At 44.5% G+C, this 26,610-nt stretch overlaps 1 protein-coding gene across 2 annotated transcripts in view; it reads left to right on the top strand.

Moving 5' to 3' along the window:
* PDK3 (pyruvate dehydrogenase kinase 3) overlaps positions 1-26,610 on the top strand; it is a 99,782-nt gene that overhangs the window by 34,763 nt on the left and 38,409 nt on the right. For both annotated transcript variants that reach the window (XM_005281500.5, XM_008170195.4), the window contains one exon: positions 21,844-21,915. In XM_005281500.5, the coding sequence (XP_005281557.1) occupies positions 21,844-21,915 (72 nt within the window). The remainder of the gene's footprint in view (positions 1-21,843; positions 21,916-26,610) is intronic.

Here is a 26,610-nt window from a genome sequence, read left to right as displayed (position 1 = left end):
TTTACTAGGGATACTTGCTATTGCCTCTCTTGGTGGTTTTCTTTCTTTATTCCTTTTATTCTTGTTTTTAAACCTTATTTTGCTTTCTTTATGTGAGTCTTTCTGGGCCTCATCAGGTACTTGAAGAGCTTGTGCCAAGGTGTTCTGGTAAAAAGGCCTGCTCTCCCTGTCATAAGGCGATACCCATTAGCGACCTGAACTCTCATTGTTCAAAATACTTGGGTGAGGTTACTTGAGTACTACAGGTGTCTGATCTGCCACTGCTTAAAATACAGAACAAAGAAGCAGAGAGAGATCTAATCTTTTAGATACAGTCTCATAGAGGGTGCTCTTTGCCCAGCATCAGAACCACTCACTTGGCTCATGGAAGCTCTTTAACCACTCCTTCTAGTCATGCTCCCCCAGCCTTGCCAACAGACAGAAATCATAGGAGATCCCCTCCGCTGGGGCTGTCCTCTAGAAAGCATAAGAGCTTGGACCACTCCTGTCTGAAGCTTAAGAAGAAGATGGCATCAACTTCTTCGAAGTCTTCAGTGCGGGGACTCCTCAGCAGTGGAAGGCCACTCCATTACTGAAGGTAGAGCATGTCCCTAGGCTCACCGCTCTCCAGTACTGGCCCACTGTGGCTCTCACAGGATTGACCTGCCCCAGGACTGTCAAGACTGGCTGTTTCATTGGTGATGACAGTAGATTGTCCCACTGTAAGCAGCAATGACTGCCATCCATTTCAGTGCTGACAATACCAGAGATCTGTGTGGCCGTGAAGGATTTGCTGTGCCTTTTGGTACCACTCTCACTGCTGATTCAAGGCAAAGGTCCTCTGCCAGAACTGTCACAATTTGTGCAGTCTTCGGTACCGATGTTGGAGTCTGTTACAGCCTCACCAGTCTCAAGACTGGTACCATCCTCAATGATTTTTTCATTGACAGTGTTTAGGCTCCTAGTACCTGCTTCACCTCAACACACAGTACCAATAACTGGGAAGCCTCTGATGCTACCCCTGGTATTACAGTCTTAACATAGATCCCAATCCCAGTATCCGAGGATGTCTCCTGGTACCGCACCATCTTGGCCTTCGGAGTACTGTTACTCCCTGTTGGAGTCCAAAGTGGGTCCATGTCTCCTACTTCAGAGAGTCCAGGGTATCCTCCAGAACCCTTTCCCACTTTCACAGAAGGTATTCTGACATGAGCAGACTGAAGGATTGGTAGGCTTGGTCTAGGCACAACTGGCTTCTGATGCCGTATCAGCTCCCTCATTGGCCCTATTGGGTGCCTGTGGGGATGCCTCTAGCATCGAGATGGACATCTCCTCTTCCTCATAGAAGCAGATCATGAGAAGGAAGGCTTCCATACCCCGTACTGAGAGACTGCTAGTACTTGGTACCAAACAGCTGCTGGATACCAAATTTCTGGACCCTTCCTTGGACCAGCTGTCTACCTCAGTGGTGCAAGATCAGCCTCATGAGGGTTCTTCTTCGAGAGATGTCCCTGTGGGTGCTCCACTCTAGGTGTTGGTGCGTCCCTGCGCCTTCACTCGGAGACTTTTCGTAGCAGTACTCGTACTGGCCACACATGCACAGAGGCTGCCCCCCGCAGTGAGTCTAGGATAATAGTGCGCATGCGTGGCCAATCTCCTCAGTTCCTTCTCTACCGTCCCCGGAGCTCAGCAGACTCGTTAGGAAATCCCTCACTTTGTTACTATTACCTGTTCTAGTAATTAGTTTGTTGTCAGTTCTTGTTAGTGTAGCTCATTAGTTCTTTTATCTGTTTAAAAAAAAAAAAAATTCTCTCAGCCGCAACCGCTTCTACCATGCCTGGCTCCACAGGCTTTAAGCGCTGCGCTACGTGTAAGGACGCTATTCCGCTCTCTGATGGCCACTCTCATTGTATAAAATGCCTGGGGGAAACACACATTCCCCCAAAATGTGCCCACTGTACCAAACTCAGTTCCAGGGCATGAAAGGACAGGGAGCTTAAACTGAAACTGCTCCTCCTGCAGAAGTCTATCGGGTCAGTTTCAGACCCAGGAGCCGACTCCAGCTCTACTGCCCGCCACAGCCCCCCTGCTTCAAAAAAACTGAAGAAAGCTACAAAAAAGGGGCAGCCCTCTCCAACAAAGAAGTTGGTGAGGCACAAAAGTGCCTCAGGCAGGTCAACAGTTTCCCTGCCTGTGTTTCCTCGCCTCAGCACTTTTGAAGAGCCGGGCTCCTCAGGCACCGCACGAAAGCCGCCTCAGGCTGCGGCGGCGGCGCAAAGCTCCGGTGCCGAGGCTTCAGGCTTTCAGTTGCCTGCCTCTTTTATGGCACCGTTCGGCACCGAGACGAGCACGGTGCCGACATTTCCAGCCTTGCCTGATCCTGTGCGGGCTGATGTTGTCCCCCCGGCACCTACCACGGCACTGGCAACCACGGCACAGGCTGACAGGGAGATCAAAGGAAAAACCCCTGCTCAGAGGAATGTTCCCTCAGGGCAATTTCCTCCTCTGCAGCTTTCACCTCATGCAGGAGCCTCCCCTTTTCAATTCACTCAGACAGCAGATCTATTGGTCTCACCTATTCTGCAGTCTCCCCTGATAAATGCCTGTTTTTCTCCAATGCTGGATTCAGGATCAGAACAACCTTCCTCCAGTGAGGAGGAAACTGATCCACAGGCAGTTTTTTCTCCTTATCAAGACTCCCAGACCCAGATCAACAGGGGTTACAAAAAAACTACCTCAGCCTGTTCTCAGTATCCTGCCCCATGGGGAGTGAACCCTTGGATGGCACCACCTATGCCCTACCCACCACCATGGCAAGGTTGGGCACCATGGGCATCGTACCCCCGAGAACACATGCGCTACGGCACTTCGACCAGGCGCAACACCGGTTTAGCACTGCCTCATGACGGACCTGCCAGTGACATAAGATACCAGGGAGCACCGTCACACTCCCAAGAGCAACTGAGTCCTGCTCCTATTCCAGCAGAGTCCGACGTAACGCTTGAGGAAGCCTTACTTCCCCTTCCTCCAACCCCGTCGGATGACTATGCCAAATTCCAAGACCTTTTTAAAAGAGCTGCAGGTGACCTGAAAATTAACTTAGAGGAAGTCACTGAACAACGGCATGAACTAACAGACATTTTGCAGCCCTCTTCTTCCTCTAGAGTGGCATTACCAATCAACATAGCCCTTTTAGAACCCGCTAAATCCATCTGGCAGAATCCAGCCACTAGCCTACCTACCTGTAAACAAGCGGACAGGAAGTACTTCATTCCTTCAAAGGGCTCTGAATTCCTTTTTACCCATCCGGCGCCAAACTCATTGGTAGTGTACGCAGCAAACCAGAGGGCCAAACAACAGTACGCCCGCTCCACCCCAGCCAACAAGGACAGTAAACGCCTGGACCTCTTCGGCCGTAAAGTATATGCATCCTCGACGCTACAGTTTCGCATAGCTAATTATACCGCAGTCCTTGCAAAATATGACCACAAAAACTATAATAAATTCATGGATTTTATTGATCACATCCCAGAACAGAAGAAACAACAATTCACAGCTCTGGTTTCCGAGGGACAAACCATATCACGCACCGCTCTCCAAGCGGCCCTCGATGTAGCTAACACTGCAGCAAGGTCGACTGCCACAGCAGTGGTCATGCGACGGGGTTCATGGCTCTCTTCCTCCTTCTTCCCTCGAGAGGTCCAGAGCACCATTGAAGATCTTCCCTTCGATGGGGAAAAACTTTTTGCCTCCACCACAAACGACATGCTGCATTCGATGAAGGACGCAAGAGCAACCCTCCGGTCCCTAGGCCTCCAGCCACCTGCGACCAGAAGACGACAATATAGACATCAACCTTATCACCGACCACGCTACCCCACATTTTCATAACACTCCTATAGACCACAGGAACAACAACAGCAACAACATCGCCAAAGACCAAGATTCCAGCGTCGTCGTCCTAATTCTACAGGGGCGCTGCAACCCCCTCCAACTAATAGGCAGATTTGAAGCATTGGTCGAGGGTTTAGAAAACAGCATTCCCACTTCAGCCGGCACACCTATCTTTGGACACCGCCTACGACCATCAATGGCAGAAAATTACATCCGACAAATGGGTCATAGAGGTAGTTACAATTGGATACGCCATCCCCTTCCTCTCCCTCCCTCCCACCCACCCACCCTCCTCATCCCTCTTCAGGGACCCATCTCACGAGCAACTACTCTTCCAAGAAGTGCAGCATCTCCTTCAACTGGGAGCAGTAGAAACTGTGCCAGAACGACACAGAGGGAAGGGTTTTTACTCCCATTATTTCTTAACAGAGAAGAAAAATGGGGGATGGCGACCAATCCTCGACCTCAGGCGGCTCAACAAATTGGTCAAAAAGCAAAAGTTCAAGATGGTCACTCACCACTATAATCCCAGCGCTGGAGCAGGGCGACTGGTTTTCAGCCCTCGACCTACAGGATGCCTATTTTCATGTGACTATACACCCGTCCCACAGACGATTCCTACGCTTTACTCTCGGCTCCACACATTTCCAATACAGGGTTCTCCCTTTCGGACTGTCCACGGCCCCCCCGTGTTTTTTCCAAGATCCTAGCTGTAGTTACAGCCTACCTCAGAAAACAAGGGGTCGTAATATTTCCTTACCTAGACGATTGCCTCCTCAAAGCTTCAACGTTCGACGAAGCTCTCCGATCCATACGGCTTACCATCGATTGTTTCCTATCTTTAGGCCTGCAAGTAAACAAAAACAAATCCACATTATACCCCACCCAACATCTGGAGTTCATAGGGGCATACCTCGACTCCCGGACGGGGTTGGCATCTCTCCCACCAGCCCGCTTCAATTCTATAAGTCAACTAGCCACAAGGATTCGCAACAGTCCCCAGGTGACTGTCCGGGACTGCCTACAAATACTAGGTCACATGGCCTCGTGCACCTCCGTCGTTCAAAATGCACGTCTATATATGAGGTGCTTCCAAGCGTGGTTGGCCACGGTGTACAGACCGAATGTGCACCCTCTAAACAAGACTCTCTCCATACCTGCCCGAGTCAAAGATTCTCTACAGTGGTGGACAATTCACTCCAACCTCTGCTCTGGAGTCCCCTTTCTTCAGCAGGCTCCATCCCTCATACTGACGACCGATGCATCTCTGACAGGATGGGGTGCACACATCTCACCACACAGCCCAGGGGCTTTGGTCTTCAACCGAGACCTCTCTCCATATAAATGTCCTAGAACTTCGAGCCATTCGCAATGCGTGCCGTCAATTCCTACCACTGATCAAGAACCAACACGTACGCATAATGACAGACAATATTGCATGCATGTTCTACGTGAACAGGCAGGGGGGAGCTCGATCCCAGTCTCTGTGCACAGAGGCTATGAAACTCTGGAACTGGTGCATTGCGAACAACATCCAGGTATCAGCGGCCTACCTTCCTGGAGTGATGAATACCACAGCGGACGAACTAAGCAGACGTTTCCCGTGGGATCACGAATGGGAATTAAACGAGCACACCATTCGCAACATATTCCGCATTTGGGGCTACCCAGCAATAGACCTCTTTGCAACTGCAAAAAACAAGAAATGTCCCAATTTTTGCTCCAGAGCAGGGCTAGGCAAACATTCCCTGGGAGACGCATTCATGATCCCATGGCACCAAAACTTACTGTATGCGTTTCCCCCGATACCGGTTCTGAACAGGGTCCTGATAAAAATACGAACAGATGGAGCCAACGTGATCCTAATTGCCCCGTCATGGCCCAGACAGCCCTGGTTTCCGTTTCTCACCAAAATGAGGTGAGAGGGACTCCAAACCCTATACCCAGACATAAAACCACCCACCACCCCGTGGGACCTTCATCTAGTTCTCTCTTGCCTAACCCAACAACCATTTGAACCCCTAGCCACGTGTTCCCTTTTACACCTTTCGATGAAAACAGCATTTTTAGTGGCAATTACCTCCATCCTGCCAGGCGGGCAGGAGAAATAGCAGCTCTTATGGCAGACCCTCCATATACGATATTTTTCAAAGACAAGGTTACCCTCAGGTTACACCCCAATTTTCTTCCTAAAGTACACTCCTTGTTCCACATTAATGAGCCGATTCACTTACCAACCTTTTTCCCGAAGCCACATGCGAACTCGTTCGAAGCCTCAATGCATACACTAGACGTACGCAGGGCCTTGTCCTTCTATTTGGATAGAACCAAACCTTTTAGAAATTCTTCCAGACTTTTTGTTTCCATCGCGGAGCGTTCCAGAGGTACACCTATTTCTACCCAGAGACTTTCGAACTGGATTTCTCAGTGCATCCGGTTGTGCTATCAGATGAAGAAAGTTACACCTCCAGACGGCATCAGAACACACTCCACTAGATCTATGGCTGCCTCTGTAGCATTCTTACGCAAAGTTCCCCTGGCTGATATCTGTAAAGCAGCTACCTGGTCCTCTGAGCACACATTTGTTAAACACTATGCCCTTACTCAAGGCCCTCTATCTGATATATGTTTGGGCAGGGCTGTACTATCAACGGCGTTCCTATCAGATCCGAAGTCCCCTACCTCCTTAAGATACACGGCTTTTAAGTCACCTAGAGTGGAGCACCCACAGGGACATCTCTCTCGAAGAAGAGGAGGTTACTCCCCCTGTGCAGTAACTGACGTTCTTCGAGATGAGTGTCCCTGTGGGTGCTCCACTACCCACCCTCCTCCCCTCTACTTCGGAGTTGGGGTAGCCTCCGTTGTAGAGAAGGAACTGAGGAGATTGGCCACGCATGCACACTATTATCCTAGACTCACTGCGGGGGGCAGCCTCTGCGCATGTGTGGCCAGTACGAGTACTGCTACGAAAAGTCTCCGAGTGAAGGCGCAGGGACGCACCAACACCTAGAGTGGAGCACCCACAGGGACATTCATCTCGAAGAACGTCAGTTACTGCACAGGGGGAGTAACCTCCTCTTCTGCCTTGCCTCCTCTGATTACATTATCCTTGTCACTGGATGAGATTATGGTACTGGAAGCTTCCTCCATCCTCCAGATGACTTATAAAGCTACCAAGAGATCCTGAAAAGAATGGCTGTAGATCTTGGTATTTAGATGGGGATGATGGAGGAGGATCTGCATAAGCGTACAGACATATTGCACCCGGCTACTGCAGGGAAAGTAGCTCTTCCTATGAATGAGGTGATAATGCAGTCAGCCAGGTCACTCTGGCAAACCGACTCATCTATTCCACCAATGGCTAAGCTCAGAGGGCAAATGCCAGGTTCCATCCCAGGGGTTGGAACAGATTTTTATTCACACTACCCCAGTTTCACTGGTAGTGGCTGCAGTGAATGAAGGACACTGTCGAGGTAGACCTAAGGCTATCCCAAAAGCTGGAGCTTTTTGGGAGAGAGATTTATTCAACTGCAGGGTTACAACTACACATCGCCAAACACCAGACCCTCTTGGCTCGGTATGACTATTCAAATTCGGAGGCAGTGTCTAGATTTGTAAATAAATTGCCTGATGGCTCCAAGGAAGAGTTTCAGTGCCTCTTAGTGGAAAGTTATCTGGTTTCTTGATCTACTTCGCAGCCTTCCTTACATACCACAGATTCTGCAGCGAGGGTCATGGTGACATCAGTAACTGCACCATTCCTTGTGGTTGCGGTCTTCGGGGATTCCTGCAGAAGTACCCGAGGATCCCAGAGCCTGGGCTCCAGCACAAACCCAAATGTCTGCACCACAGTTGTACAGCCCTGCAGTCCGAGTCTTAGTCAGATGAACAGGCCAGCCACAAGTGTTTAATTGCTATGTAGACATACCCTTAAAGTCCCTAGGCCTATGCACACTGGCCACAAAGAGGACAAAATATCGTCCTCATTTCCAGCTCAGGCTATCCCTACAGACAATCTGACCATTCTAGGTGAAAACAAAGATCACAAAGTAGGAGGCCTCACCACTTTCTGCCTCTTCAGTCACTTTATCCAGTCAGCCACAGGCCTTTAAGCCGCCTTTTTTATGTCTTAGTCAGGGACAGCATACCTATAAGCTTGGATCTTTCTGGCCCTTTCCCTCCCTTTGGGAGACAGTTATCCCATTTCCTAAGTGTGTGGCGGATTATCACCTGAGACAAATGGGTGCTAAACACCATGATATTGGGATATACCTTGCAGTTTCTTTGATACCTCTCTTCTGCCTCCCTTCCAGTTCTTTTTCACGGACCCATCTCCAAATACTATACTAAGGCAAGAAGTGCAATCTGTACGTTCTTTGGGAGCTGTAGAGGAGTTACCTCCTCAACAGCAGATCAGGGTTTTTTCTTCCAGTATTTCCTAATACCCAGAGCCAGAAGGGTTGTCAGATCCATTCTATACCTTTGGATCTAGCAGATACATACAAAAATTACAGTTCCATATGGTTTCTCTTTCATCAGTTATCCCTGATCTAGATAGAATTGAGAGAGCCTATGCAGTTATTGCCACAGCAAAGGAAGACACAAGTGTGGGGAAAGCGGTCCTGCAGTCCCTCTTCCTATGAGACTGCAAGACCCATTTCCACTGAAAACAGCTTAAGAGTCACCTGCGGAGTAATGGACATATGCAGTCGCTCGAAGAAAAAACTCCCCTTCTCATGAGGATGTTGTTTGAGATGTGTTGCATATGTCCAGTACACAACCCTTCCTCCTTCTCCAGCACATCAGTCTATCACCTGGATTCCAGTACGAAGGAATTCAAGGAAGGGCAGCGTGGCTCCATCTTCTGTACCCTTGGCTTGGATCATGAGGGAAGCCAAAGCATGGGCATAGCTGCCCCTACGTGTACCGCTAGGGAAAACTTAGGCACTGGTGCACAAGACGCACAGACACATATGGTGGAATGGATGTATGCAGCATATCTCAAAGAAGAATAGTTATGAGAAGGTGAGTAACTGTCGGTTTATAAGAATTATTCAAAGATGTTTCCGAATTTTGTACAGCAGAACTTTACTAATCTACATTTAGCTAAATGGCTCACTTTATAAAATGCCAACTCCCCTCCCCGAATCAGTCTTTTCTTACTCCAGCAAAATTTGTCAGCAGATGTAATTCTAAAATCTTATTATTTTAACAAGATACTACATTGTATTCATTAATATGCTGCCAGGTTTTATCAAACAAGTAAAACTAAACAACATTTGACAAAATAAATAAGCAAAGTAAGTCATGTGATGCGTTAGTCATTTTTTGATTAATCTGTCTACTTGCTAATTAGCAACAAGTTTGCCAATCAGTAGTGCAATAGTTAATGGTAATTTACATTATTTATTTGTATTACAGTAGTGCCCCAGGGCTCCACTGTCATGAGGGTAGCCCAAACAAGAGACACTAACTCCATACTAAAGAGTATATAATCTAAGTAAAGATAAGGCATAAGTCTGTGTTAAAACAATTGGTGGGGAAGGAAAAAGAGGATCAGAGTTATGGTAATAAGATTATAGAGTTACATAGACCTGTTTACTTTTTGGTGGTTTCAAATTATTTTGATTTTTTTAAAATATATGACTAAATAATTACCAGTAATCCTCACTGGCCCCTAATACAGCCAATATAGGTGGGCAGTTTCTTAGCTTCCTGGGAGAAGTGGGTCTTTATAGGCAAATTTTGGGAGGGCATGTGAAGTGTAAGGTGCAGTATGGAAGCAAGCGTGAAGGTGTGAAAAGGACAATGGATAGTAGAGTCTAGCATCATCGGTGGAATGGAGTGGTAGGGAAAGCAAACAGATGGAGCCAGTGGTGTTAGGAGTCTTGAAGGTGACAAATTATAACATTTTTCAGAAAGCCCTACACAGTCCTTTTCAAAATGCCTATTTTAACTGAGTGGTTTAAATTGGTAACACATTTTGAGAATAAGTACTCGTCTTCTATATAGTATCATATGCTAATTTTAATTTATTTTTTTCCTCTGTGGAAAAACAATCCTTGATCCCTTGACCCAAGTGGAGATGCCATTGCCATTTTGGGGATGGCTGTGAAGAAGTCTTTCACTTCACACACTGAGACTATACTAACAGGACTTGCTGTGAAGATATATTTGTTCAGTGCTTGGGTACAACAGAGATGGTCTCTAAAGGAAAACCTTAGAAAATGGTAGGCCAGTGCCCCTGCAATTTCTACAGACTTCTAGCACCAGTAAAGAAAATGTAGAGTAAACAATAAAGAGAAAATTTAGGAGCCGATAGTGTGGCCACTTCTTACAGTGCTTTCACCTGAAAGTGTGCCATATTGAATTTACTTTTATTAACAAACCAAAAAACCCTAACACTACAGATGTTTAATATTCCCGAGCTGCTTTTTTTTTTTTTAAAGACAGTTGTAATGAAGTATTGGAAAACACAAATACTTCAATGCCAAGGGGAAGACAAATTTTAAGTTTGTACAGGCTGTGATCAGTGATTTCAGTGACACATCCAGAATTGTAAACTGTAATTGACTTTGTGTTTATAAATTATGCCAATCAGCTAGTTATTTTTGAAAGTTCAAATCCTATAATGTGTGTGTCTATTTTATAGTGGTTCAGCACACCACTACTGGGTAGTACTTTCCTTCCTCATGCTGAGTAACAGTCACTATAGGTAATGTTTTACTAAAATGTTGCCAGACATTGTTTGTCCAGGCTTAAATCCCTTCTTGTTCCCACATTCAGCTACTCAAATCTGTCTTTCCATGTTCATGATCAAAGGAAAGTGCAACATGGAATGAAATAACTTGTATATCAACAGATTATGCTATAAAAATGAATTGCTTTTCTGCCCATGTTTCTGTTTGCCTAGGCCGTTTCTGCTATAGCATATTGAGAAGAATGTAACTTGGATAATGAAACATACTTAATTTATCAGAATTGTGCATCTCCATTTCAAGTAAATTTGTTCAGTTTTATACCTTTCTATTTTGTTGAAGTTTAATAGTTTTTCAAACTGCTCTTAGGTAAGTAAAAAGATGTTTAATAAATGTGCCTGAAAGCAGGTTAAAAACTAACTTCAAAGAAAAGAAAAGAAAAATATGGAACAGCATCAATTCAAGGACTTGAGCTGATGTTCAAGGTTTCAGAAAACCCCAAATCCACTCTGACTAGGTTTGCATTCTTAATCTTTATTTTTCACTCTGTGCATTAGGGTGCTACAAGCTGCTAGGGAAACAGCTGCAGATGACTTGGATATATGTTTCAATTAGGGTTACGTTTTTCCCTCCACTTCCTAGTTAGATGGAGCTTTGAACAGTCTGACAAGGTTAGTATAGAAACTTTGAAGAACTTAGATTTGAAGCTAAGAAAAATAACTTTGGAGGTCTCTGATTCCAACTTGTCGGATACAGTGTCCCTGCCATCGAGCTGCAGAATTATTTGAAGAGTAGTGTCTGCTGGGGAGTGCATGAGTTTTTGCACTAGTGTGATGTTGTTGTCTTACTCTGCTGAAGGTGGTCTATACCTCAGTTTCTTTGCCACAACTGCAGAGAGTACAAGGAACACACCTTTTCTTCTTCTGGACTACACTTTCCTTTAGTCTAGCTTAATATTTTTTTTATAAATAGTTTAGACATGTATGAGAAGGCTATGAACCTTCAGCTCTCACTGGGACTATGTAAGGGCTTCAAGAGGTGCTCTTCTTGTCCAGTGATCGTACTTGAGACAAGCGCCCATGTCCAGTGCTTTCTATGTCTGGGTGAGACCCAGTGGGTAACCTAGTGCATGGTTTCCTGTGTCTTCACTTCCTCTACTAGATGGGGAAGAGATTTGAGGCTCATCAGTGATTTCTCAGTCTCCACAGTGTGATACTGTGACAGGCCCATCAATGCTGCTGAGAGCCCAGCCTCTATTCTAAGGTCTTCTGACACAGGACTCGAAACACATTTTTGCCACTCTAGTCTCAGGGCCACGTTTTCTACTATTTTCTAATTACCAAGAAAAGGGGCACTCTGAGACTGATCCTGGATCTCAAAAACCTCAACAGGTACATTCAAGTTAAGGATGCTCATTTGTTATCTCTTTCATTATCTCCAGGAGATTAGTATGCATCTCTTGGTTTAAAAGATCTCTACTGTCATTTGGAAATCACTCACATCAAATACCTGAGATTCTTTGTGTGAGGACAAGACGCTACCAGGCGAGTCCTTCCTTTTGGCTGGTACACAGACGAATGAGTCTTCAAGTGCCTTGTGGTGGTTGCTGCTCACTTCAGACACCCAGGAATATTTGCCGACATATCTGGACGACTGACTCCGAAGGGTCAACTCTTAACAGGAGTCTCCTCAGATCCTATACATTTGCATATTCTTCCAGTCTTGGAGACTATCAGTCAAATGGGAGAAAGTCCTTACTTCAACCCGTGCAAAGGATCACCTTCATCGGAGCTGTCCTGGACTCCACTTGGGCCAGATACTTTCTTCCAGAAGAGAGATTTTTTTTTTTTGAAAATTCAAGACTCCTTGGCAAATCTTGGAACAACTACACAATTTTTCCAAAGACTGCTGGGCCTGATAGTCTCCTCATGACCTGTGTCACACCCTTTGCTCATCCGAATATGAGATCTTTGCAGCACTCTGTGGTGCATTACTGCACACCAGTGGAAACAGTCTTCAAAGGAGACTTGAGTGTTCCAACAGCTTCATTGGTAGGAGAGCTCTTCTCTTCCTTACCATCACAGTTGCCATGGATACCTGCAATCTGGGCTCTGTTGCATATTGCCAAGACCACCTATTTCAGGTGTTTTAGCCAGTGACTTCAACCATTTTAATGGTTTGACTTTCTTTAAAACTTGGCAGCCAACATGTACTGCTTAATATTATTTTTTGTATTTAAATTATTTTTAGGGCTTATAATAAGTTTGCCTTAACATAGGTTGTCAATTTCAAAATTAAATATTGAATAGGTTTATTTTAAAAAAATGAACATATATTTATTTTAAAGAAATTGATTATTTAAATTAGATTTTTTTATTTAAAAGTGTGGATTTTTGTTTTTTGGTTTAAATTATACATTTTTTTTATGCATGCTGATTCTGACTGCTTTTCTTGGAAATGTCCCACTTTGTAGCAGCCTTTGCATGGAACTCTTTTTGTGTACTGTATATGTTTTTGTTTCAGACAAAATTGTAGTCCTAGGCTCCTGTTAGACAGACAAGATGGGTGAGGTAATATCTTTTATTGGACCAACTTCTGTTGGTGAAAGAGACAAGCTTTTGAGCTATGCAGAGCTCTTCTTAAGGTCTGAGAAACCTACTAAGAGTGTCACAGCTAAATACAAGTTGTAACAGATTGTTTAACATAAGTAGTTAACACATTGTATGATACTATTCAGGGTGAAGTAGTCTGTTAACACGGCTGCAGTCATAGGACAAAAAAGGGAGGTTAGTGGGTTACAGATTGTTGTAACAAGCCATAAATCCAGTGCCTTTATTTTAGTGTGGAGCAAAGTTATGAATTTAAGCTTTCAGGCTTGTCTGTTGAAGGTGTTGTGTAGATTTCCTTTGAGGACGAGGACTGAGAGGTCAGATATGGAGTTGTCGTTTTGTGAAAAGCGTTTGCCCACAGGTGATATGGTGTCTTTGTCTTTTATCATTTTTCTCTGTGAATTCGTTCAAAAGTGTAGTGTTTGTCTGGTTTCATCCACATAGTTATTGGGGTATTTAGTGCACTGGATGAGGTACGCAACATATTGTGATAGGCATGTGTATGACCCATGGATCTTGAAAAGTGTGTTGGAGGATATTGACCATCGTATATGTCTGCAAGTTTTTCATCAGTTATGGCAGGGCCTGGTGCTGTGTTGAGTTGGTGGGTCCTGGTCTGTGGGGGACTTGCTTCTGCTAATGAGGTTGGTGAGATTGCGGAGCAGGGGTGTCTGTTGTTTGAAGACCAGACGAGGGGGTTCGGGAAAGATTTATTTCAAGATGTGTTCCCCAACAAGTATAGGTTGTAAATATTAAATGATACCCTGTATGGATTCCAGTGTGGAGTGGTAGGTGACAACTAGGTGTGTGCGGTCAGAGGGTTTTTTCCTGTTTTGAAGGAGTTTCTCTTGGAATATTTGTGTGGCCTGTTCCATGACATGATCTACTTCTCTGGGGGAGTGTCCTTGTTTGGTGAAGGCAGTTTTACGTGTGTTAAGGTGTGTATCCTGGACTTTCTCCACTGAGTATATTCTGTGATCTCTGAGTGCCTGGCTGCAGATAACAGGTTTCTTGGTGTATTTGGGGTGGTTACTTGATCTGTGTATGTAAGTGTGATGAGCCATGGGTTTCTTGTATACAGTGGTCAGTAGGGTTCCATTGCTGAAGCTGATCATGGTGTCCGGGAAGTTGATGCTGGTGCAGGAGTGTTCTAGAGAGAGTTTAATGGATGCGTGGTGATCACTGAAGTTGTGGTGGAAATCAGTGAGGGAGTTTAGGTTCTGTCCAGAGGATGAAAGTATCATCAATGTATCTCCGGTATATAGTTGTGTTGCCGGCCCAAAAGGGCCCGAGGGGAGCAACAGCGGGGTTCGTTGCCCGGTGTGTGCTGCACCAATAGACATACCAGGGGTGGAGAAACAAACCAACTTTATTTAAGAGCTTTGAATAGGCACTAGGAGACCAGCATGTCTTAAATTAAGCGCAGCAAATACAAGGAAGTGTCCCGTTTTATATTTTAAGCTGTTTTTGTGCAGGCTTTGTTTGTTTTTTTCCCACTACCCCTTTCTGCCCGAGCAGTTACAGTTAGAAAAATTTTCATTTGTTTGCTATTTTTGGCCTTTGCAGGCTAAGATGTAGAGGCTTCCCCCCCCCCCCCCCTTTTTTATTTTTACTGTGTTTGTGAGCGAAACTACAGCTGTCTGCTAGAAAAGCTGACCCTTACATTTTTGCTTTAGCCTGCTTCAGCATGTAAGCAGTTAGCGCAGAAGTAGGTGAAAGTTTACAAGATGGAGTTCTGTGGTTTACTTAGACCCAGAGCGCAGGAGTTTCATTGGCATTTATGGCCTTTTACTCCCCCGAGTTACCTGGTAGCTATGCCCAGTGACACCAACAATCCCTCCTTTGAGAACACTCAACAAACCTTTGGCAGAGTTTTCTCATACTTTAAAGACAAAATGCGATTAAGTTCCATGCAATTGGGATCATTAATGAGAGAGTATAAAGGAATTTCTGGGGAATGGGAGGTACAAATCTTACGTATGAGCACTTTACAGCAAGTGAGCAAAAGGAAAAGGACAAAACATATTACAACACCTGTGAGCAAGATGCGAACAATGCTTCCCCCTAGTCCTCCTACACCAGGTAACCAACCCCAAAGGGAATCAAAAATAGTGGGTTCCCCTTCCTGGGCCTTCCACTGGTTCAAGGCTTGTTTAGCTGACAAGATATGGTTGTTAATATTTTGTGAAAACTCTGGGACATAGGTACAACATTTTTTTTTAATAAGGACACAGACCCCGCCCCGTGAGGCTAACACATAATTTAGGGCCTGGCAGTCTTGTAGAGCCAGCAATTGCAGCTGGTACAGCTCAGAACTTATGCTTTTTTCTATGGCCAGGGTATTATTGGCAAACTGAGTGAAACAGTAGGTAACAGGAGGATTGCTCCTGCGACAAAAAGGAATGTTGTGAGAGACCCTAAACCTGAACCCATATTGTGATTACAACAACCCAAATGCCCAGAAGATAAGAATTATTGATACCAAACAAATTAAAAAATAAAAGGACCAGGACCAGGTTAGGTTGGCCTTCTGTGAATAGATAAAACCAATGCTCAGGGTTCTCGCGGGGAGTGCGCTGTGGCTGTTCAGAGATATTACAAAGCATTTCCAATGACCCTTACTGTCTTTTGAATAACAGCTTAAGTCCCAAATTGTTACTGGCAGTCTTCTCTGCAGGTTGGACAGTCCACTGTTCAGGAGTGGGTACTGCTTTCAGTTGAGAGTGATGAATCCAGTTCTTGTGTCCTTCGACCTTTGCTGCTATGTGAGAAACAAGCAGGACAGTGTGGGGTCCCTTCCAGTTCTCTTGGAGAGGCTCGTCCTTCCAGGTCCGCATGAGTATAGAATCGCCTGGCTGCAAGGAGTGGACCAGGGTATCCAGCAGTGCGTTCCACTACTCCACTGGCTTGTGGTTGCCATGGTGTGTGGAGCTTTCAGGGGATTTGCAGAGCACTTGATATTTTTTGAACAACTTGAGATGTGAAGTGTGTTCCGTTATTAGATTCCATCCACTGGGGGAGGCCGAAGCGAGGAATGATCTCCTTGACAAACTTAAGAGCCACTGTTTTGGCAGTGTTGTTACGACATGGGAAGGCCTCAGGCCATCCACTGAATTGATCCACCAGGATGAGAAGGTACCTGTACCCTTGGGTCCTGGGAAACTCAGTAAAGTCTATTTGCCATACCAATCCTGGGCCTGGGGTAGGTTCCAGAGTGGCTGGCAACACTGCTACTTCTGGTCGAGGGTTGTTTTTTTGGCAGATCAAACATGCAGCCTGTACCTGTGATGCTAGGGGTTTAAGTCCAGAGGTTAGAAAATACTTATTTATAAGCTGGGTAAGAGCCTCTTTGCCTGCGTGTGTGGTTTGATGCAGTTTCTGCAACACCGGTCGGATTAGGCCCTTGGGCAAGAGGATTTTTCCCTCTGTGGAATAAAGCCATCCCTCCTTTTTCTGGAGACCAAATCTGTCAGCCAGGTTTCTGCCCTCATGGGAATACTAAGGAGCTGCAAGCTCACCTACTGATGGGATGAGGGCATGCATTTGGTCATTCTTCTCTGTTGGTGACTTCAGGGTAGCAGCGCGCTTGACTTCCCTCTCTGCTCTGTCCCTTGGTTACATTTTGATCTTCCCTTTGATGGACTTTGCAATGTACCACTGCTACTGCTGAAGGGAGTTGTACCGCTTCTAACAGCCGGAGAATTTGAGACCCATGCTTAACCGGAGAACCTTGGGCTGTTAGCATTCCCCTTTGCTTTCACAAACCAGCGTGAGCATGCAATACCCCAAAAGCATACTTTGAGTCAGTAAAGATATTAACCCATTTGTCTTTTGCCCGCTCGAGTGCACGAGTCAGGGCCATTAGTTCAGCAAGTTGGGCAGATGTCCCAGCAGGTAAACTTTCAGCTTCCATGGTATCATGGAGAGACACAACAGCATAACCAGCCCTCCTTTGCCCATCTACAACAGTACTACTGCCATCGGTATACCATTCCAAGTCAGCATTTGGGAGGGGTTGATCTTTTAAATTTGGGCGGCTGGAGTAGTGGACATTTATGATTTCCAGACAGTCATGTTCCTGCTTTTTTGTTTCTGGTAGCAGGGTAGCTGGATTAAGGGAGGGACAGGTTTGCAGGGTAACTTCAGGATTTTTTAACAGTTTTGCCTGGTACCGAGCAACCCGAGCCTGTGTGAGCCAGAGACCACCCTTAGTGTCCAGCAGGGCTTGAACCATATGGGGAATATACACTTGCACAGTTCCTCCCAGTGTCAGTTTTTCAGCTTTCCCAAGCACTAGGGCAGTGGCTGCGACCACTCTTAAGCATGCTGGCCATCCCTTTGCAACTTGATCCAGTTGTTTAGAGAAATATGCCACAGGACGTTTACAGGCATCTAATAACTGAGTAAGCACTCCCAGGGCCATCCCTTTCCTTTCATGCACATACAGTTGGAATGGCTTAGAGCGATCTGGCAGACCCAGGGCTGGGGCTTCCATCAGCTTCCTTTTCAAGATTTTAAATGCCCTGTCTGCTTCTGGGGACCAGTGAAAGGGGTCATGATCCGCTCCCTTAACACATTCATACAGAGGTTTAGCCCACAGTCCAAACTCTGGGATCCATATTCTGCAAAAGCCTGCCATGCCCCAAAATGCTCTAAGCCGTTTACGGTTGTTAGGGATAGGAACTTGGCAGATAGCCTCCTTTCTGTTATTTGAGAGTCTTCTCTCTCCCTGCCTGATGTGAAATCCCAGATACTGTACTTTAGAGAGTGCAATTTGAGCTTTGCTTCGAGCTACCCTGTATCCTCGGAGTCCAACAAAGTTCAGGAGACTCACAGTGGCTTTAAGACAAGGAATTAGACCCACAGCAGCAATTAGCAAATCATCTACATATTGCAGAAGGAGGGCTTTGTCCTCATTGTTCCACTCCTCCAAGTCTCTAGCCAGAGCCTGGCCAAACAGAGAGGGGGAATTTTTAAATCCCTGGGCCAATACTGTCCAGCAAAGCTGCTTTTTAACCCTTCTGTTGTCCTCCCACTTGAAGAAGAATATCTCCTGAGATTGGGTGTCAACTGGAATTGTGAAAAAAGAGTTTTTTAAATCTAGGACCGAGAAATGGGTATACTGCCCCCCCTATAGGGGCCAGCAGTGTATACGGGTTCGGAACCAGGGGATGCAGAGTCTTAACCCGCTCATTGACTGCCCTGAGGTCCTGTACCAGCCGATATGTGCCATTGGGCTTTTGTATGGGCAGAATGGAGGTGTTCCAAGCTGACTGGCATTCTTGTAGTATACCATACTCTAGGAACCAATCTATAGTCTTTTGCAGTCCCTCTTTGGCTTTCCTTTTAATTGGATACTGTTTGATTCACACTGGGCTTTTTCTTGGGAGGAGCTGAATATGAACAGGGGTTTGACGGGTTGCTTTCCCTGGGACCCCTGATGCCCAGACAAGGGAATACACCTGGTCCTCCCACTGGCTCCACTCTGGGGCTTGCAGAGCTGAGGGTTCAACTGCAAGGGTCATTATTCAAGCATTCTCAGGGGGTCAGGTGAGGGTTATATCATTTTGAGTGAAATGCAGGGTGGCACCTAAGCGACAAAGCAGGTCCCGTCCTAGTAGTGGTGTTGGACAATCAGGGAGGTAAACCAGCTTGTGAGATACAGTTTTGTTTCCCAAGGCACATTCCGCTGGGGCATACGCTGGGCACTTGGTTCCTTTCCCTGTGGCACCCACCACAGTGAGGGAGCCTGCCACAGGCAGCTGCAGGGGTTCGTTTACTGCGGTTTGTGCAGCTTCAGAGTCTATTAAAAAGTCTATGTCCGAATCTCCCACCCGCACTTTTACTCGGGGTTCTGGGGGTAGGATGGTCCGTCTCCCCTGACACCCCTATTCTTGATCCTCCGCTGCCATTATAGAGGTACCTTCCCTTTCAAGGCATTCATTTTTCTAATGTCCCTCCTTTCGGCATATGGCACACTGGTTGCGACCCAGGCGCCTTTCCTGGGGACCAGGGCGCCCACATCCCCGGCCTCTTACTCCCCGGCCCCTTCCACCTCTTTGTGGCCTTTCTCTGCTGCAGGCCTGCACTGCTGCTACCATTATTTTCACTTGTCCTTTTTTTTTTCCCCCTCTCTAAGGGTATAAGCCCTATTTGCAGTCTCCAAAATCTGAGCCATAGACATTCCCATTAAATCCTTTTTTTTTTTTTTTTTTTTTTTTTTCTTTTTTTGCAGTTTCCTTTCAATATCAGGGGCCGCACGGCTGGTGAAGATACCCTTTATAATTGCATCAGTTGCCTGATCATCTGGGTTTGCACTAGTAGTTTGCCTGATGTTATCCCGAATACGCTGCAGGAAAGCCACTGGACTTTCTTTTGAGTCCTGGATTAATTCATACAGCTTGGCCCAATTGTTATGTCTGACAGCTGAGTGCCGGAGGCCATGCATAAGCAGTTCCTTACAGGAGTTAAGCATCCTCAGATCCCTCTCCTCATTTGGGTTCCACTGGGGGTCCGCTACGGAGACAGCAATCTCAGGCAGGGGCTTGCCTTCTCTGTCCTCATTATGCCTCTTCTGTGCCTCCTCCCTAGCCTTAGCTATAACCTGATTCCGCTCCACCTCAGACAACAAGGTTCTCCTAAGTATATTGCAATCATCCCAGTCAGGCTTATTGCTAGCTAGACACCCTTCAAAGATTGAAATAAACTTGCTTGGATTCGTTGAGAATTCCCCTGCTTCTGCCTTAAAGGCAGGTAGGTGCACTGGGTTAAAAGGAACATGAGAATACACTGGCACAATCTGGGCTGCACGATCCTGTGTTCCTACCACATTCTCAGTAATCAACGGATACAATCCCACTGAGGAGGTACTCTCTGGAGCCTGTGGGGGTGCTGGAGCTGAAGGGGATACCGATTCTGCCATTACAACTGTAGGAGGATTCTGGGGTTTAGCAGCAGGTACTACCGAGTCTGTCAGAGTCAAATGGCACTTGTGCAAAATATCAGTCCTATTTAATGCCATAAACATATAAGCATAGAGATGTTCATTCCATTTACCTGTTCTCTGACAAAACAAAAGTAACTGAAGGATCATGTTGTAATTAAGTGATCCTTCCGGTGGCCACCTTTCTTGGCACTCTAGCTGATACTGAGGCCAATCAACTGTACAGAACCTTTTCAATTTACTTTTAATCAACTGGTTTGATCCAAACACTTTCCAGTTCACCAGAATGTATTCTAAGGGTGTACACTGTACCCTGCCGGCTGTACTCCGTCCCTGCACCATACTCTAGGGAGACACTGGGCGTCCCCAGGTCAAAACAGGTAAAGTCCCCACTGGACTGTTCCTACCTTATCCATGGGTCCGGTTCTTCACTGTTGCCCACAGCTGCTTCTCCACTACTCGAGTGCGTTGCACCGTTGTGCCCTCCGGGGTCGAGCAAACCACATCTCCGCCGAGGCCCCCGATGAAGTCACCGGTGCGCGCTGGGCGTCGGTCATCGCTGTAATCCGTCGGCCGCCAGGAGGGATCCGGGCAAGGCTAAATTTCAGCCTCGAGCCCACCCAGGGACGCCAAAACTGTTTCCAGCCCTAAAGGGTCCCAGGGGGGCAACAGCGGGGTTCGTTGCCTGGTGTGCGCCGCACCAATAGACACACCAGGGGTGGAGAAACAAACCAACTTTATTTAAGAGCTCTGAATAGGCACTAGGAGACCAGCATGTCTCAAATTAAGTGCAGCAAATACAAGCAAGTGTCCCATTTTATATTTCAAGCTGTTTCTGTGCAGACTTTGTCTGTTTTTTCCCCACTACCCCTCCCTGCCCGAGCAGTTACAGTTAGAAAAATTTCCATTTGTTTGCTATTTTCGGCCCTTGCAGGCTAAGACGTAGAGGCTTCTTCCTCCCCCTTCCTTATCTCTACTGTGTTTGTGAGCGAAACTACAGCTGTCTGCTAGAAAAGCTGACCCTTACATTTTTGCTTTAGCCTGCTTCAGCATGTAAGCAGTTAGCATAGAAGTAGGTGAAAGTTTACAAGATGGAGTTCTGTGGTTCACTTAGACCCAGAGCGCAGGGTTTCATCAGCACTTATGGCCTTTCACTCCCCCAAGTTACCTGGTAGCTATGCCTAGTGACACCAACAGTTGGTTTCATGGTGCATTTGTCCAGAAATTCTTTCTCAAGGTATCCCATGAAGAGGTTATCATATATTGGAGAACCACCCTAGTACCCATGGCTGTTCCCAGGGTTTGGACAAAGCATTGTTGAATATAAAATTGTTATGGGTGAAGATGAAATGGATGAGTTTGACAGTACGCTTGGGGAATAGCTGAGTGTTGTCCATTGCCTTGTACATATGTGAGGCAGTCGGTGATGCCATCATTGTGAGGGATGTGGGTTCTAGGGAGGTGACATCCACAATGGCAAGGATGGTGTTCTGAAGGAGGTTGTTAATGTTGTGGAGTTTCTAGAGGAAGTTGGTTGTGTCTTGAAGGAAGCTGGCCCTTTGTGTGGTGAGTGGCTTGAGGCTGGTTTCTGTAAGTCCTGATATTCCTTCAGTAAGAGTGCCATGGCCAGATATGATCTGTCTGAGTGGGCTACTATGTCACTTAGGTGTCTTTGAATATTTTACCCCAGTTCTTAATGTCACATCTCTTTATATTTCAGGTACATGCAAAGTTTCCTTGAGTTTTTAGAATATGAAAATAAAAGCCCTGAGGACCCTCATATTCTGGATAAGTAAGTAATGATTTATTTTAAAAGTAAAACCACCATAGGAAAATGATCTGTTACAAGCCAGGATTTCTGTTTATTGTAACAGCACAGAAGTAATCAAATTTGTAATGTAGAATTCAGGTAGTTAAGGTTGAGTTTGCACTAACTCAAACATAAAATCTATGTTTGTTTGAACAACCTATGCTGTATCCTGCTAGTTCCTAACTTGCAGTACTGTATAATGTGTTAAATTAAAGGTATGTAAAAGAAAAGATTATATATAAATAAAGGTATACTAAAGGTACCAAACACTTACTAAAAAAAAAAAAAATACTTAAGTACTCTGTTTTCCTTGAGCTCAGATACTCTATTATGGTATTTTAATATATTATGTTAATGTATTCATATTTCAAACAGGTCTATAACTTGGAACAGAACACTTACCATACAATAAAAATTACTTCGGGTGAAATCCTGTCACTATCGGAGTCAATGGGAGTATTGCTATTGATTATAATGGGGACAGGATTTAACCCTTCATTGCTATCTATCAGAGCTGAATTCAGACTAATGACTTTGAAGTGAAAGGTTTCATGGGCCAAATTCAGATCAGAGAAAAGCAAGCCACAACTTACACAGAAGATCAATCTTATTCTGATTTTCTTACTGCGAGTAACAAACACTCTACTTCAGATGAGAAAGTCATACTAGCTCCTTTCTTGCTCATGCATCAATACCATTAAAGGAAAGATTCTGTGTTTTTAATTACCTTAGATGTTTAATAAACTGCAATTTAGAGAGTCCATCCAATACTGTAGTCACCCTTGACACTCTTAAAAATATACTAATAAATAGGCAGACCCATCAGTTACCCAAAAGCATATCAAATAACCCAGCAACAGCATAAATATAACAAAAACTAATCAACAGACTCCAACACCACTGCTATTCAGCTCTGTCCTACAGTCATATCTTCATAGTCAAGGGAGAAAAGGTGGGGACTCTGAAGGCTAATGGACTTGGACTGTTACAGAGTTGAGGAGGAAGCAAGTTCCAAAAGTTCTCCATTACATCTGTATAACCATATGATTCCTTTCAGTTTACACAGGTATGACTGAACACAGAATTTGGCCCTTCATTTGAAACTTGGTAGACAATTTTGTTGATGATGCATGAGAAGGAATAAACTCTGCTGTTGCTCCCTCAGTTATATTGGTTCTGCAGTGCTAACAGTATTGAAGTAATAAGTTCTTTTCGTCATTAAAGTAAACAGATTAGACTTGGTGCTGATCTGTTGAGTAAGATGTAGTGTTTAGTTTTTTCCTGTGTAGACCAGGACAGCACTTTAAACTGATGTTTCTAATAGCTATATTCTCTTTCAAAAAGGTAAATAAGATATGTCCTCATGCTTCATTCTTGGTTTTTAAGTGATTCTCAAACTTCATCACAAATTTCTCACTCAACTTGTATACTAATTCCATTTAAAATGAGTCCCTCTGCCTGTCTTTCATTCTAAATCCTTCAAGTGGAAGATTTTCTCCATAAGCTGGATATCAAAAATGCCTTCCACTTTTATGTAGAGAAATGAAAGTTTTTGCATAACTCTTTTCTTGTGTTTAGGTCAAAAAGGGTTAACCTATCCAATCAATAGTAATCTAAATGGATATTCACTTGAATTGTGACTTATTCAGAAATTGCCATTACAGAAGGTTGCCATGCTTACTCTGCTAAAGCTGTGGTGATGCTCTTGTGTTGATACAAAAGCCAGATCATAAGTTAGATCTGATGCACGTTTTGGTAAAACTGCTCCTTCGGTCTGTTTACAAATTATGGAGCTCTTCACCTTTGCTCCAGAGGGGTTAATGCTAGGTAATCTCTGTGAGTGGGGACATCAGTGAAAGATTTTTCATGAAAAATAGAAGGTTACTTGCCAATAGAGTTCTCCAAATGTATTGACTACTAAGATCTACTACGGATCTTGTTACATCATCTCAGCTTGTCTTCATGTAGCTACTGTTTCTGGATAGACAGTTATAAAATGAAGGGGTAAAGAACTCCTCTTCTTCTTACTGATGCTGCCTTCATGCACATCTGCCAAAGCACATGAAGTTGACTAGGTTCAACCAGTTTTCTAAGAATTCTTGCTCTGTGCTACTCAATGTTACTTACTCTGGTTTTGCTGAAGTAGTATGTAGTATTTTGAAAACTTGGTTACTAGTGACTAACTCAGAATATTAATAAATTTCTTCATTCTGGTGTCATGTGAGCTTTGTTTGAAATAATTGGTGCTCTTCTACAGTCTAAAGTGAAAATATCAGGGGCCAACTTGACCGACATGGGGCATAGCAAGATTAAGGAAAAGTGGTAAACTCATAAATAAACATAAATATATTCAGGTTGTTAGCCTTTTTAAAAAATGTTTCGGTCTATCTTAGTTCATAGACAGAAATATCTTCAAGAGTGAAGCAAAGCATCTTTGAAGATAGGACGAGGAGCAGTTGCATCCTAGAAATAACTAAAGATTCCTTTATAATACATGTTGTCCTCTGTACCACTGAAGGATTCTGGTTTCTAGGCAGGCATGCTTTCTGATATGAAACATAAAGAAATTCAAGTTTGTTTCCTTGTAGCACTATATCTCTATTTGCAGAAGAGAAAATAAGATTTTATGTTACTGTACTTCTTTGCAACCAAAAAAATGATTTTGCCATTCACAGCTAGGAAGCAAAGGACTGAAACCTCTTTTTTTGGCATTTAACTCTGAGATTTCAGTGGTTACAGATCACACATAATCAGAAAGTCCTAACCTATTTAAAAGAATCTCTGAAGCCTTAAACATTAACGTAGTTTTGAAGAGGGTATGCTTGTCCAATCATCAAGGTAGGTGAGTATGTAAGAACAGCCCTTCTTTTAAAATAAAGTCTTTAGATTTGGGATTAGGCAGTGTCTCTTAAGACGTCCACATTACTGCTTATTTTGCAAAGTAAGATGTCATTTTGAAAGACTAGATGAGCCATTTGTGGAGGCACTTAAGAATTTCTGATTAGATGGGAGATGGTGAATATGTTATTTTAAAAGAGGAACATTCCTTCACAATCAGCAATGTAAGGTGAAGGGGAAAGCATCTTTAGGGAAAATGGATACATTATTACTCATTAAGAGAGGTACATGTGACATTACCCAAGGTACAATCTGGACTGTTGAACAGCAGTGTCCACTCAATTCTCCCGCCTGGGGTGCCTTTTATACTGTTAACTGTGAGAGCAACCACTCTTGCTCAGCTCACACGCAGCCTTCAGCATGTGAATTACTCCCAGATATTACTTTGAGTGCTACAGCCATCCACCAATGAATTAAGCTGCAGGGCAACACCAGCAAACTCCCAGTCCCAGACTTTCCCCCAGACATGTGCATCTTGTAGTGCCCAGCTCTCTCCTTCTGGACAATACAAGCTCATATAAAGTCCATCATTTCATTAATAGAAAAGTATATGCACAAATCCTGTTACCTGGAATGGAGTTTCCCAAACACTTAAAACACAACACCCAACACCCAACACCCAAACACACTAGTTTAGATAAAACAAGTTCATCAACGACAGAAAGAAAAATTTTAGGTGATTACAAGTAATGAGGCATACAAGTCAGAATTGGTTAAAAAAAATAAAAGGTAAAATGCAATTAAAATCTAATTTAACAAGCTAAATGAATTCCAAGCAAAGATCTCTCACCACATGCTTCAGCAGTCTTACTGGGTGGATTCCTTTCAGCCACAACCCCTCCCACAGTTCAGTGTTAATTTCCTTGTCCTTTGGGGGTGTTGGTGCTGTGGGCAAAGAGAAAGGGGGGAATCTTTTGAGGCATCTGCTCTCTTTTTATCCCTAAGGGCATGTCTGCACTTACCTCTGGAGCGATCGATCCAGCGGAGGTCGATTTATCATGTCTTCAAATTGACTGCGAAGCGCTCTCCCGTCGACTCCGGTACTCTACTGGAGCGAGAAGCGTAGGCGGAGTCGAAGGGGGAGCGTCAGCAGTTGACCTACCGCAGTGGAGACACCGCGGTAAGTAGATCTAAGTACGTCGACTTCAGCTACATTATTCACTTAGATCGATCTCTCTCCCCCCCCCCAAGTGTAGACCAGGCCTTATAGTTCTCTTTTTCTTTGAAAATCATCTCCAGATGAGGTTCAGAAGACAAAAAGTCTGTGGCGATGGGAACCTTAAACCGTTTCTTTGCCAAGATATACCTTTACATACAACGTTGCCCACACACATTGGACTAGGACAATAATTGGCAAATTATGAGTTTTCAAATGATACCTCACAAGGCATATTTTGTTCAAAATGTATCATAGACTTGTAAAAAGGATGAACATAGGGATACAAACTGTCACAGTACATTTTACTTCCCAGCAGTGCTATAGGCCAGAAGAATATAAGAAAGTGGGAAATAGATAAGGTTCTAAGAAACTGATAAAATGGCTTTTTTCCCTTTTTAACTTTGAGGAATGGTGTGAGATAAAGTAAAGAGGGACAGACTAGAGGCATCACTCTCCACTTGAATTGGGTTTATCACAGGAATGTTTAAAACTTCTGAATACCCCATAAAGAATCCAGGGATGTGATGACAATTCCTTTGTTTGCAAATAAATAATTAAAGCCCCTTTTGAGTACTTGCAACTTTAATCTGAAAGGTTATATATTGACTTTTAGGCCTTAT

The sequence above is a fragment of the Chrysemys picta genome, chromosome 1, assembly GCF_011386835.1.
Source record: "Chrysemys picta bellii isolate R12L10 chromosome 1, ASM1138683v2, whole genome shotgun sequence".
Classification (NCBI taxonomy): Eukaryota; Metazoa; Chordata; order Testudines; family Emydidae; genus Chrysemys; species Chrysemys picta.
This window is presented reverse-complemented; position numbering and strand designations above follow the sequence as displayed.